This window comes from Phalacrocorax carbo, chromosome 8, assembly GCF_963921805.1.
Source record: "Phalacrocorax carbo chromosome 8, bPhaCar2.1, whole genome shotgun sequence".
In the NCBI taxonomy this organism is placed as follows: Eukaryota; Metazoa; Chordata; class Aves; order Suliformes; family Phalacrocoracidae; genus Phalacrocorax; species Phalacrocorax carbo.
In genome coordinates, this window is record NC_087520.1 from 11,755,921 (window position 1) to 11,770,416 (window position 14,496).

Genomic DNA, 14,496 nt, shown 5'->3' on the forward strand with positions numbered 1-14,496 from the left:
GGGAGGCAGGAGCCGCATGGGGCCTGCGGGGTCTGATGAAACATCTGATGTGCATTACGGCAGGGCAAGGGGGGATACGCACGCCCCCTCCCCAGCGAGCGCGGCGCTTCTCATCACCTGCTAGAGATTTTCCTACACCCCCCCCTCCAGCTACCGGCCAGAAGGGAGCAGCCAGAGGGGGAGCCTTGCCAGGGTGATGCTCTCCCCCCCGATGGCGGCGGGGCGGGGGGGGGGGGGTCACGGAAGGCAGCGCCGGCACTGCTCACCCGTCAGGGTTCGCGCTCAGGTACCACGTCCCCCCTCCCACCCCAGGTGATGGATTCGCCCCAAATGACCTGGGAACTCGCAGGGTACAAAATCCCGGGGAGGAAAAAAAAAAGGGGGGGGGGGGGGGTAGGAGAGCGGAAGCGGAGGATTTCTAAGAAAGTGCTATAGCTGCTTCGGAGAGGGATTTTGGTTTTTTCCTTTTTCACCAAGTCTTGCAGTGAGGCGTCAGTGCCGCAGGACGGCCGGTGCGGGCAGCCGGCTCCGGGCACGGGCACCCGCACTGCTCCCCGCACTGCCCCGCTGCCCCCCGCACTGCTCCCCGCACCGCCCCGCTCCTCCCCGCCCTGCACTGCTCCCCGCTGGCCCTCGCCCTGCTCCCCGCACTGCTCCCCGCACCGCCCCGCTGCTCCCCGCGAGGGCAGCGGCGGCGCCCGGAGCGGCTCGAAGTTGCCTTCGCAGCCCCGCAGCTGCGGGGGGGCCCAGCCGCTGGGTCCTGCCTCCCTCCCTCCGAGGCAGTTCGCTTGTCAAAACCCCGCTTTTCCACCTTTTTTTTCCTTTCTTCCCCCCCCCCCCCTCCGACCACACCGCCGAGGGGAGGCACCGTCCCGCCCCCCCCCCCCCGTGTCCGCCACCGGGGGGTGCAGCCGCTGCCCCCCGCACGCCCACCCCCCGCGGCGCGGTGCTGGGGGGGGGCGGGGGGGGGCCGGGGAGGCGGGGGGGGAGCCGGGGGAGGCGGGAGGCCGCAACCTGCCGGCGGGGCAGGGCCGGCCCCCGGCGGGCGGTCGGAGCGGGGCGGCGGCTGCCATTGGCCGCGGCGCGGAGCGACACCTGCTCGGCTCCCTCATGCGAGTGACACCGGGGCTCGGCGGGGATATTTGAGGCACCCTCCGGCGCCGCTGCCGCCACTCCGCGCTTGCTCGTCGCCGCGCCGGGCACATGCGGTTCGCGGGGCCGCGGCGAGGAGCGCGCTGGGCCCGGGTGCGGCACCCCGCGGGGGAGGACGCGGCGGCGGCGGCGGGGGGAAGGCGTGACCATGTGCGCGGAGCTCCGCGGCAAGCTGCTGGCCCTGGTGGCCCTGCTGCTCGCCAGCGCCCGGGCGGCGGCGGGCACTGAGGCCACCCACCCGCCCGAGGGGCCGCAGGACAGGACCCCGCAGCAGAAGGGGCGCCTGTCCCTGCAGAACACAGGTACGGCGGAGGCGGGGGGCGCAAAGGTGGTGCGTGTCTGTGTGTGCGTGTGTGCCCCCCCCTCGCCGCTTCTGGAGCGCCGGGGGAATAACCGTGTTGAGTTCTGAGAGGCGTTTTATTTCGGTGTCCGACTGTCAGGCATAAATCATCAGAGGAAATAAGAGCTCGCTCCTAATTACCTTTAAAGCCCAGCTTTGCCAAGCACGTGTTGCCCTTGCAACAGCCGCGGCAGCGCTCCGGGCGAAGCGCCTCTGCAGCCGCGCCGGGCACAAAGTGGGTGTCGAGCGGCCCCGGAGCGGCGGGGAGCGGGGCCGGGAGCGGCGGGGAGCCCCGGCCCGCCCCGGCCCGGGGGATGCTGCCGGCCGCGGGGTTGCTGGGCTGGAGCTCGCCAGGAGAAAGTTTCTCAGCGCAGCGTTTGAAACCGGGTCGAGGGGTGGGGTGGGGGGACGGGAGGGACGGGGGAGCGGCTGGGAGCGCCGGGAGTTTTGCCCCCTCCGTAGGGAGCCGTGCAATGATGCAACGGACCGGGGGTTTCTCTCCTCCTCTCCCGCCCCCTGCGCTCCCTCCCCCGGGTATTATCTGCCTAGAAAGAGAGAGCTGAGGCGTGCACTTTGCTGGATCGCTTCCCAGCCGTGCAAAGAGAGCGCGGGATCCAGACGCTTCCCTTCCCCCCTCCCCCCACTTTCTCCTTTTTTTTCCTTTTTTTTTTTTTTAACACTCTCCGTGCTGCGAGACGTGTTTAAACACACACGAGCAGGAATGCACGAATGCCCATTAGGGACTGCCACATGTGAATCACGGCACTGTGCAGTTCTCAGCACGCTGGAGCCAGGACATGTGATCCGGCAAAGGGTTTGCATCCGGATGCCAACACAAGCACTACAGCTGAGCTCCCGGCCCCAAAAAAGCCCAGCTCCGCGCTCTGCAGCGCTCCACAAAGAGCTCCATTCCGCTCCCCCCCCCCCCCCGCCCCGCCTCCCCACCCGGTCCGTGTGTGTTTGCGCAGCTTTTCGCGTCTGGCTGAGACAATCCCAGGAGCCGACCCCGGGGCTCCCCTGTCCCACCCCCAGAAGCTCTTCGGGGCAGGTAGAGGGGGGCGGGGGGGGGGAAGGCAGCAGCAGTGATTTGGCTTTGAGCTGGGGGGCGTTCATGTGAACTCCGTCAGACTCCGCATTTACATCCCCGGCTCCTCTCTCTGCCTTGCAGCGGGCTGAAATTAGACCGAAACTTGCTGTAAAGACTTGCAAATGGACCGCATGGCAAAGGGGGAGGCTGGGGATGTCTGAAACGTGCTGCGGTTCAGAGGGGGATTAGGCTGGCTCCCAAGGGCGAGCTTTAATTAAAGGTACCACTAGGGCACAGCGTACAGGAATTCTTAGCATCCTCAGTTCTAGTCTAAAAGCTGCCCCTGTTTAACTTTATCCCCAGGCTTTTTCAGCAAACACCTCCCCTCTGGCAGTACTACTGTATCCATTTTTTTTTTAAAGGACCAGAAGCTGTCTTGTTAAGAATTAGATTTTTGGGGTGTTTTTGGTAAGTGAGTATTAGACAGCATTTTTTACAGTATTACATAACATCTGAAAGGGCAGAAAAAACATGTATGTAACAGCTAGCTCCAGTAGATCTATTTTATGTACTACATATATAATTAAAAAAAAAGAAAACTTATTTCTGCACAGGTGAGGACATAGTTGCAGCCTTACGCAGCACAGTGCGAAGGACTGTATTTATCAGTGGGAGTTTTGCCATTAACTTCGTAGAAATCACGACGGGAAACCCAGTGGTCTGTAAAAAACATCATGCTAAATCACCAAAAACTAGCTCAAAGTACCAGCAATGAGACATTTTAGCTGGCTAGGTCCTGGGCTTCGCAATTTGGTATGTGAATTGGATGGGGGACTTCGTACAAGTCAGCCAGCAAAAACCATGCCTGTCCTTTGCTTCTGAGGAATGCGAAAGCATTAGACAGTTCTCAAGTGAAAGAGCTTGACGTAAGCATAGTGGATTTGGCATTTACTTCTTGGATATCACTTTCATACATAATACACCCAAGTTTTGGCCTAATTTCCGCAAAAAGCGGGCATGCTGTGGGTACAATAACTGTTGTCACATGTTTTTTCTTTTGAACTGATGATGTTAGCAAAATAACTCTTTCCCTCCCCTCTCTATCCACCACCAGCTTCTATGAACAGTTCTTCAAATTAACTGTAATCAATGCTCATTTTAGCTGAAATCCAGCACTGCCTGGTTAATGCTGGCGATGTGGGATGTGGAGTGTTTGAATGCTTTGAAAACAATTCTTGCGAGATCCGAGGCTTACACGAGATCTGCATGACATTCCTGCACAACGCTGGAAAATTTGATGCCCAGGTAATACAGTGAAATGTCCTATGTATCTGCTTGCTTCCAATATACATGTGGCATGTATTTTAGTTCTTCAACGCATCTTTGGGGAAAAAGGTTACCATTACAGAGCAAATCTGCTTTTGCACATTATAATAATAACGTGCAAGTTATAATAATTTTGCAAGTTAGCTTCAATAAGAATTTTTCTGTTGAAGGGCCCAGAATCAAGACCCAAGAACAGTAACAGAGCAGTGGTGTGCACCCAACCCAGGAGGCAGGCTCTCTCTAGCTACAGCTGCCTTTCTCACTTTCTCCTCCTGTACTAAATAACTAATATGTAATAAATAACTAAATCGGAACTCTAATGTAGCTGAACGTGGTTTTCAGAAACACTGAGCGGCTTAAGCTTTTACACCATGTTTGTTCAAAGTTGATTCTGAAATGCAACTTGAGCATCCAATTCATTTAGACTTACCGAAATATTTCCCAGTGTGCAATTATTAAAGTTGGTTCTCGAGACTTGCACACAACCAGTACAGGCAACCTCCTAAAGCTGCTGTATTCAAATAAGTGTTTGGATCAAGCACTGATGTTAAAATGCATTACTTACATGGTATGCGGTATTAAGTTTGTCTCCTTCATTTTCTCCCCAGACCATTTATGCATCATTGAGACATCCTGTTATTATGTCTTGTAAACCTACTCTCCCATTTCAGTGTGGAGGGAAGAGAACATTACGACGGGCCAGCGGCATTTGGCTTGACCATGCAGTTTACAGTATAACTTGACTAAAAGCACCAGCCTCATGGCGCTGTTAAAAGCGTGGTATAAAGTAGAGCTGTCTTTAGGATTCAGCCTGTTCCATGAGGGATGGTGGGACCACCCAGTAGGAGACACTTTTGAAGTGCTGGAGTTTTAGGCTCCGATTCTTAAGGACATACAAAGGGTCTGGCTAGCCATTAAAACAGGAGTTGTCTCTTCTGTGGGTATCTGAAAACCTTCAACTTAATTTCCAAGTGGCTTCCAGAAAATGCTCCTTTATTTTTGCACAATATTCTGTCAGTGAACTAAGTTGACCAAAAAAGTAAGCCCTGTTGGGAGGGGAGGGAAACGTGCCTACGAAGGCTGAGCCTATTCCCCAGGATCCCCAGATATTGCTAATCAAATACAGCCCGCTTCCCATCCAGGCTGTCTCCATTGCAGTATAGAAGTATCAAACCCCTGGAGCTTTATTTAATATAGAGGTGACTTTAGCCTTTGCTATGACATGGCTTTTCATGGCTTATCTCTGTATCATCTACAGTTATTTCAAGCTGCATTAAATGACAAGACTAGCATTGGCCATTTTCTGTTGTCTGCTTTCTGCTCTCCTTCCCTCTGAAACCTGATGTCAGGTTTGGTTTGCATAAGAATTTTCTTTTCTCTCCTTATTTGCCTAACGTGCTGTGCATGTTTATTACTGAAGGGAAGGGCAAGTAAGTGCCTTCGGTATAGGAAATAGCAGGGGGTGATGACTGAAGCAGTTCTTTGATCAGCAAGAAATGTTTCTGGCTTGAAATAATCTTGTCTTGAAACAATTTGGGGACAAAATCTGCTTGCAGGTCTGGGTGAATCGTAGTTAATGTTAGCGAAGCTGTGCCAGTGTACTCTTCGGATAAAGGCTAACAAGAATTTGGTCTTCATGAAGCACTTGTGTAAGATAATCTGAAGCTAATGAAGAGATGCAGGGAGTGCAGGAGGCTTCCACACACCTATTGCTCAGCAAAGTACAGAGTCTGAGCAGAGCTGTGGGACTGCGACAGATTCACTGTGTATGGCAGCTGTAGTATCAGATAGCAACGAGAGAAAAGGAAGACATGGTTTAGATGGTCACTGCACAATTGGATGAAGGAGTCACAACAGTGGTTAAAGAGATGCTGCTAAAGCAGCTTTCCTGCAACTTACTTTTTTAGTTTCTTGATTATTTTTTTTTAATCTCACTTAGAACTCCTTGTAGCAAACAGACATCAAGACACTGTTGGGTTATCGCTGCTGATTTGAGTCCCTCTCTTAGGAAGTGGTAGTAGCAAAAATACTGGCAGATGGGGAATGGGGCATGTGCATATAGATGGTGCATACTTGTCTATGGGTTTGCAAACTAATTTTAAAATTAAGAAAACCTAATTTGCAGTTACTGAATGGGTATCTGCCTGTGGTCCTGGAGACCTCAGCCATGGCAGGATGCCCTTTCCTTTGTGTGAACCTGCTGTGCTGACACCCCAGAAGCTAACAAGGCCAGTAACTCAAGCACTGAATTACTTCAAGGTGCTTACTTTTGCCCTTTCCCTTGTTGAGCGTTCAGTTGTTGGGTCAGAGGAAACCTAAAAATACCAGTGAGGAAGCCCTGTGTGTTCAGCTCCACTGGAATAGCAAGGCCAGGTAACTTGGCATGATCTTTAAGGGCAGAGAAACAAAAAGAAGAGGGGGAAAAGCCATTAAGTGGTACCCTTAGCAATCTAATAACCCTTGGCGTTGTCCTGCAGAGGAGCAGCTAGCTGGGCATAAATCAGCTGCTGTGCTTAATGGACAAAAATACAGACCTACTCCATTTCTTTTCTTCTCAGGGAAAATCCTTCATTAAAGACGCTCTGAAGTGTAAGGCTCATGCCTTGAGGCATAAATTCAGCTGCATCAGCCGTAAGTGCCCTGCCATTAAAGAGATGGTGTTCCAGTTACAGCGGGAGTGCTACCTGAAGCATGACCTCTGCTCCGCTGCCAAGGAGAACGTCCAGGTCATTGTGGAGATGATTCACTTCAAAGACCTGCTGCAGCATGAGTAAGTGCCTCTGTGCTAGTGCAGTCAGAGGCATGGGAGCTCCTTTCAGGGGCACAATGGTGCCAACGGGCTGTGCATCTGCCCAAGAGCTGTTTCACCTCCTTCTGGCCTTAAGCATGTCTTGTTTTCCCCATGTACCAGACCAAGGTAATGCTTTCTTCGTAGGGGCCCTTGAAGACTAGTTTGTTTATGAAGTCTTAGATATGACTGTGGAAGGGAATGAAATGGGTCAAAGTTGGATCTGGCTGTCTGGTTCTTTAGCAAATACAGTGTCAGTGTCTGCTGTTTCCAGAGGCATCTCACAATGTCTCAAAGGCACCATTCTGGACCCCAGTATCTTGTTAAAGATGACAGCTAGAGGAGAACTGGGAAGAAGGTCTATGCAAAGTTGTCAGTAAGATGATAATTTCTTCTTTAAATACATACTTTCAAGTGTCTTGCAGTTAATTGTCCCTGAAAGAGCTGCAGTCCCCCAGGTAATCTCCCATTCATCTTATTCCTTATTAATCTCAGATGCTTTTTAATAAAACATGGAAGTGTACAAAATGAAGGCACAGTCAGATTTTTCAGGAGTTCATCCCTCTGACTGGGAACACAGCTGCCCTCTGAGGAATGGCAGGCACAAGTCCTATTTGGAATTGATCAAAGCTGCTACATGACAGCAACAAAGCAGGCACAAGCTGTTTGTACCAACTCTTTGTGCACAGATGCAAAAATCAGAGCCTGTTTTTCTTGCAGGTGAACGTCTCACTCCCAAACAAGAAGGCTGAGCCACAGCCTGGCAGCAGGCTTACCTTAGAGCATCTTCCTACCACGCCTCTGTGCCTTCTTATCCCTAGCAGATATTAGCACAGAAACCCCAAATCCCAGCGATCATGACATACTTCTTTTCTTTTTTTTTTTTTCTTCTTTTCTTTTTTTTTTTTTTTTACAGAATCATTTCTTCTGGACTTTTAGCCTTGCATTTTCATTGGTCTTCATAGGAGCTGTGCCCCAATTCCCTTACTTTCTGTTGAAAACCATCCCCCTAATACTTAAGCTGCAGTTGCAGAGAGGTGCTTTGATGCCAGTTTACTCTCAAATTCAGAATTGTTTGCTGTGGTTTGTACAAGCTGAACATAGTGGCCTGAAAGCAAGGCCCTTTCTGTGGGCATTCCTGAAGGTGGGATCAAAGGCATCGCTGGTGGCAGATCTGGGCCTTGCCAGGGCTGCTGTCTGTGCCCAGGGGGAAGGGCAGCATCCCACTTGCCTGGGGGAGAGGGGAAGCGGGGCTCCATTCTGCACAGCAGCACCTCTCTGTGGGCACTGCTCAGGCTGTATTAGTAGGCTATAAATCAGGTACTTGGTACCAGTTAAACACACACACCCCCAACATTTGGAGATGAGAAGAACTGTGAAAGTCAAAGGCCTGTCCAAAGAGAAGTTATCCTTGTTTTACAAACAGGCTAAAGCAAGAATGCTCAAAGGCAGCTGCTTATTTCTGGGGAGCTTAACTGGGGGGTTCTCGGTTTGAGAAGAGACGGATCATTCAGCTGAACACCTATAATTTGCATGATCTCATTTAGAGCTTCCTACACTTCATTTTCAGCATCTCACGGAGTTGGAGCTTAGCTTTCCTATGCGGGACTCCCCAAATAGAAGCGAGCCAGCCTCCTCCCCTCCCCTAAATTTAGAGGCCATCTCTGAAGCTTTTGAACTAAGGAACTTGTTCAAGATCAATAGGCAAGTGTGGCAGAGCTGGAAATAAAATCACGTCTGCTGACTTGCAGCCTTGTGCTCAGTTCAGGTACTATGGTCAGGCCAGCTGAAATGCAGAAAGTAAAACACAGAAGGAGAAATGGGCCAGTATTAATCCACAGGGCTCTGGCAGACGCTGAATACCTGAAATATTTGGCAGCTGAGCCACTTTTTAGTCATACCAGCAACGCTTTTCATACAAAGATTTTTGTAAAGGTTATGCCCAATTTCAACAACTGATTTCTTTTGGGTTTCTTTTTTTTTTTTTAATGCGATGTGCTCAGTTCTCTCTCATCTTCTATTTTATGTTTAAAACAAAAACTAAGAGCAGAGAAGCAAGTGGCAGCTCTCAGACTTGTTCTCTGACTATTTTATTCTGGCTGTTTTCTCCCGATGAGTGTTGAGAAACGCAGTCAGGGCGGTGAAGTCTCCTCCTGAGTCAGCTGCGGTGGGGTGGGGGTCAGGCTGATATGCTATGGTGGAAGTGGTGACAGGCCCTGGCAGATCAGTTGCTGCTGCATTCCAAGTAATGTTTTTTTAAATGGCAGAAATAATCCAAACATGGGAAATATTTTGAGATAGGGGAATAGTGGCTCTCCAAGATTAGTCATTCAAAATGAGTTTAAGCAGTTGGGCAAAGTAAAATCAGGGTAGTGTCAGACACTGATTATAATCTGTTGGTTTTCCTCATCTCTTCTGACTTAGTTCATGGGAAGAGATTTAGATTTGTCCACAGCCACCAGATGTGCCCAGAAGGTGCACCCCCACCACCCCATACAACCATGACTGCTGACCCCAGGCAGTTCTTCACTTGCACTGTGGATGGGTCCTACTGTGGATGATTTTAAGCACATCCTTCTGGGCCTGCTAGCAGCTGAGCGGTTGTGTCAATAGACAACATCAATATTCACCCACAAAACTTGCGACTGCAACTATTTTAAAATTGCTGCACTCAGTGACCTGTGGCTGAGGAAGCTGAAGGGCCTGCACTCGGGCTGCGTTGTGTGGGGGACACAGAGGGACGGGTGGGAAGCAGAAACAGTATTTGGCCATGGCTCATTTGGGGTCCTTGTTTGGCTGGGAAAAGGTATATACTGAAAGTTGTACTCAACTCTGTGAGGAAATTAAGAAAAAAATTCCAAAACCTTGGTGTGGGAAGAAACTGTGCCACCGAAGTGGATTTCCATGTGTCTGAGCTCTGTGCAGTCAGATCCTGAGTCCAGATAGCATCTTACTTGTGGTGGAGATCAACACCTGATGCTTCAGGGAGAGCTAAAGATGATGAGGAAAAGCCAGAGAACCTCTAGTTGAGTATCTGTTACTCTTCAGAGGTCAGGAAATGCCTCCCTCTTGCAGACTAGTCATCAGTGTATGCTCTGTACCCACCATTCACCTGGAGATATCGAGCTGTTTGATCAAGTCAATGGCTCTGGACACGAGCAGGTTTCCTTTGTTGTGTATCCTGACTAATAAAGATGAAGGGGCATGTAAAGAGAGAGAGGCTGAAGATGTGAGAGAGCAGTTCTTCCATTTGACAGCCCTACTTGCCAAGCATGTAGACCTCATATATTCCTCTGGTGGACATTACAGTTATCCCAGAGTATCTCTGGTGGGGGAGTAATCAAGACAGATCCAGCACTTGAGTGAAGCTTTGTTTGACAGGATGCCATCATGTGCATTTCTTACAGCGATATGGCTGATTAGAATATAATATTGCATAATAAACATGTGGGGCAGAATTGGTCTGCAAGGCTGCTGAGTCATTGCGTAGCAGGGGGCTAACACTACTGAACTGTGCTGTGCACGAAGGGGGTAAGGCAGAGAGGCCATTATGCTTGTTTACTGATAGATAACCCTCTATATATTTTTGACTCTCTGTTTCCTTTGCCTCCAGGCCGTATGTTGACCTAGTGAATATCCTGCTCACCTGTGGCGAGGAGGTGAAAAAGGCAATAACAAGAAGCGTCCAGGCCCAGTGTGAACAGAACTGGGGAAGTCTCTGCTCCATCTTGAGCTTCTGCACCTCGTCTGTGCACAGTGACACCATCCTGGGTCCCGAGAAGAAGCCGGCTGAAGCCAGCAAAGCTGCTGCTGGCCGTGGGGACATGCTGGCCCACTCCGACTCCGACCCTAGGGAAAGCTTGCGAGCATCTAAGGGAGAGAGAGGTACTAAGGGCCACTTGAATACCCATGCCCGGGTGAAAGCTGGGGGCCACGGTCCCAAAGGGGCACATGGGATAATGGACCGGGCAGAAGAACTGTCCGACTTCTCTGACATCCGGAGGTGAAAAAAGGCACCAACTCCCTGTTCCCCCCATCCTCCCCCTCCACTGGAAACCTCCTCCGTTGAGTCCCATCTTCCTGTCTACGGACATTCCAAAGCATTTCCCATTCAGAGGTCAAGCACAGGGCATTGCAAGATATATATGGACCTCAGCAACAGTGTATATAGTAGCAAAGGGAGAGCAGTGGCAATGGGTTATTGATCCAGCAAACTCGACACTTGAGCAGCCACCAAACATGGCAAAATGTCTCCGACTAAATTCTTTCCCCTTTTTTATGAAATGGACATCACCTGAAATTTAGGATATTGTTTGGGGGTTGGGTTGTTTTGGGGGTTTGTGGTTTTGTGGGTTTTTGTTAGGTTGTTTTGGTTTTTTAAATTTGGACCCCTTGGCTGGGGAGAAGGTTCCAAGAGGGCTCTGCCAGATTGCATGTGGCCGCTTGTGGCTTAGCACCTCTAAAGGTTTAGGGCGCAGCCTTATAGCAGATGGCTGAATTCCAGGGGGATATGGTTTCTGCCTGTGGCTGGGAACGCAAGAGCTCAAGGCTCTCTATGTGCCGCACTCTAATGAAATAGCTACCCCGTCTCTTGCACAGGAACCGTGTGGTCTGGAGCTCCACTGCTTTCTCTTAATTAACTTCTGAGCCATTGTTCCCGTCTGGGTGATGCTGCTTAGTTTAAGTGCCCCGTTTTTTTTTTTTTTAACCACTGCATAACTTGACACTTGCTAATCCAGTCACTTCAGCATATCGAAGGCGAGTAAGTCAGCTTCCAGACAAGGCAATGTGACTGTTAAGACTTGCACAGTATGGAGGACCCCCAAGGGTATGCTTGTGGACCTCTAAAAACCCTGTGCGTATGCTCTGCTTACACCTACCCACTCAGTGATACAGGTCCCCCACCCTTATGGACAGCCCAAGCTTAAAAGGACGGGTGTAGGCTCAGACAGCAAAGGATCCCATATACTTAGCCTGTAGGGCTGCTTGGAGGGCCCGTCAGAAATCTGTCTCTCCTTAGCAGTAGCATGATGTGGTTTGCTGGGATGTGGAGCCCCACTCTAACCTGCCTATCAGCTGTGGTTTATCCAAATGCCAAAGATAAGGAGAGGGGGTTGATTTGGGTTTTTTTCAATCATCATGCAGATAACAACCACCAATCTCTGCAGAACAAGTCACTAAAGATGACAAGTGTCAAGAGCTTATTGTCTCTAAGCAGTTTTAAGTGTGAGTGAGGTGTTTGGACACATCTCTCCTACCCCCTATGCAATTGTAATTCTCAGGTTGCAGATCTGCAATCCTATATCCCCAGATATTGTACTGGAAATTGAGGTTACAGCATCCATGAGGACAGAAGGGTGAGCTCTTCAGCTTCCTCTAGAGAAAATGTGAGCTTTCTTAGAAAGTGGGAATCACACCAGGGATTTGAGCCTTCTCGTTTAGATTTAGAAAGTTTGGGAAGAAAACTGTGGGGGCAGGAAGGCAGTTCAGTAGAGACAGAACGTACCCAGTGAACTAACGTACGTCTTGTCGCATGGTGGGAAGGAGCTGTATAAACAGTAGAGGGTGTTGGAATTTGGCTACAATTTCCAACTCAGATTTTAGTTACTGCTAAGTGAACACAGCTTCTAATAGCTATATTCAGGGTTTAATGCATGTATCCACCCGCAGAAGTTATAGGCATTGCTTTTAATAGAAGCCACGTAGGAAGCAAGAGAGGACCATTAAGTCGAAAAGGTGTGTCTCTGTGTGATCACCAGGTCTTTGTTTAAGGATGTGACCTTGATCCTGCCTGATTTTAGCTAAGTTCTGTGACAAAATTGTCATTCGACTTAATTGGGAAGACATGGGATCAGGCCAGGTACTATAGCGGCGAAGACCATGCTGACCTGAGGAGTGGAGCTCCGGGCAGCGAGAGTACGTGCTGCCCCGTTGGGTTGTAGTACAGCTCTCCCACGGATGGGGCACCCAGGCTGTCCCACGGAGGAGCTTGCCAAGGTTGGATTGGGCCTGCCTCTGATGGCCAACTCCTCTGCTCCAGAAACTAAGTGGCTGCTGGTGATACCATAAGTGGGTTTCTAGCGTGCCTCCATGGGTTTCCTGTGAGCGTCCTCTCCCCCTCGGTGGCATATAGCCACGATGAAGAACAAGCTCAAACCAAAAAGACAATCCAAGTGTTTTAGCAAAAAAAAAAAAAAAAAAAGTAAAACAGAAACAGCAACTCACTACCAACATCATGTTCTCGCATTGAACTAAAATAAGATCCCTCTCTCATTAGAGGTCTGATTCATCAATGGGAACCAAACATATAGTTCTACATCCTTGAATGTCTCAGTCAACATACCACCTCAGCATACATACAGTTTTACTTGTATTCATTCATTCTGTGGGGAAAACTCTATGTTCCCCTTGTTTAGTTGATGAAAATTTGAGGGGGGAGGTAGGGCAAGCTGTGGGTGGGAGGGATTTTTGTATAAGGCATAACTTTTTTTTTCCTCTGTGTGTGAAGATTTTATGTGTTCATCTACTGATTCCACATATGCTATTATTGTAAATATTTAACATTTCTATTTATTATAGTGTCTCCATTTAAAAAAAGAACACTGCTGGCTATGATAATTTAAACGTATGTTATGACCTGTGTTGTATATATTCATGCCACTAGTATGGGGTTTTTTTATGTTTAAAGCTGCGTAAATATAGTTTTATACAGTTCCATAATGTTATTGACAGCATAAATCATTTATTTATTGTTAAACCTTCTTTCATATCTAACAAATAGGGTGCGTTTTACCTGAGATTACTTTATTGTGACATCTACATTGCCTTAATTCTTTATAAAAGAGAAAAAAAATGTCCATTTAGATACTGTATGATGCTTTAATTAACATTCCTTATGAACTTGCTGTTCATGAAGGAGGTTTAGCTTAAAAGCCAAGGTATGAATGTTTCCTTTACTCATTACATCTGGAATGAGCCTTGTTCTGGAATGAAAATACTGGGAGAAACAAAACGCCTACTGGAAAAAGATAGCAGTAAACCCTGGAAAATGCTGTCCTAACTTAAAGTGCTGAACTAAAAGGAAAAAAAAAAAAAAAGGGAAAAAAAACCCAAACTGTCCTTAATTCCAAATCTCTGGGAGTACTAGTTTTATCTCATGTAGAATTTGCAGCCAAATAAGCTTGTAAAAAAGAAGATGCATACGGCTTTAGACAAAGCTCTGTACCTTTCACACTATTATTTTCCTTAAACACTAATAAATGTTTTGAATACGTCTGTGGCTGGGTTTTGTCTAGCTGGAATTTCAGCTGCTGCGATAAGGGGTAAGAAAAGCCCTCTGAAGCAGGGCCAGCAGCTTCAGCCGAGGGGGGCAGAGGTAATCTGTCTGCTCATCCTGCCAGAGCCCATCCCTTGTGCCAGCCAGGCAGCGGTAGAGGTGCCCTGGCTGGGGCAGGACGCAGGGACGGAGCCAGCCCTTCCTCTCTGTACACTGGGGAGAGCCGGTGCAGGGGCAGAGACCTTGTCACCAGTGTGTCATTCCCCTGGGGGAGGGAGACCTTGTTGGCTGCTTAGCTGGGACCTGGCAGCTTGGTTTGAGGGCAGAGAGGGAGGACGCAGAACAAACCAGAGGATGAAAAACATGGGGACCAGAAGCCCCTGTCCTTCCCAAGCTCGGACAGTTGCCTCTGCGTTTTGGGAGGTTTTTTCATTATCAGGATCTGGGGATTGGGTTCACTGCAGTGTGTCAGAGCCACCTCATCTGCTTTAAATTTGTATTCAGGTTCAGAAGGCAGTAGGGGGATGCAGATGCTTACCGGTTTCCTTTTCTCACCGCCCGGAGGATCTTGGTTTACAAAATTCCCT

At 49.2% G+C, this 14,496-nt stretch overlaps 1 protein-coding gene across 1 annotated transcript; it reads left to right on the plus strand.

Annotated features, from left to right (window-relative positions):
• Window positions 1-1,059: 1,059 nt before the first annotated feature.
• Window positions 1,060-13,908, plus strand: STC2 (stanniocalcin 2). Its single transcript, XM_064458701.1, has 4 exons — window positions 1,060-1,454; window positions 3,682-3,824; window positions 6,404-6,615; window positions 10,247-13,908. The coding sequence occupies exons 1-4, from the start codon at window positions 1,301-1,303 to the stop codon at window positions 10,638-10,640; spliced, it is 903 nt and encodes a 300-aa protein (XP_064314771.1). The 5' UTR covers window positions 1,060-1,300; the 3' UTR covers window positions 10,641-13,908.
• Window positions 13,909-14,496: the final 588 nt, after the last annotated feature.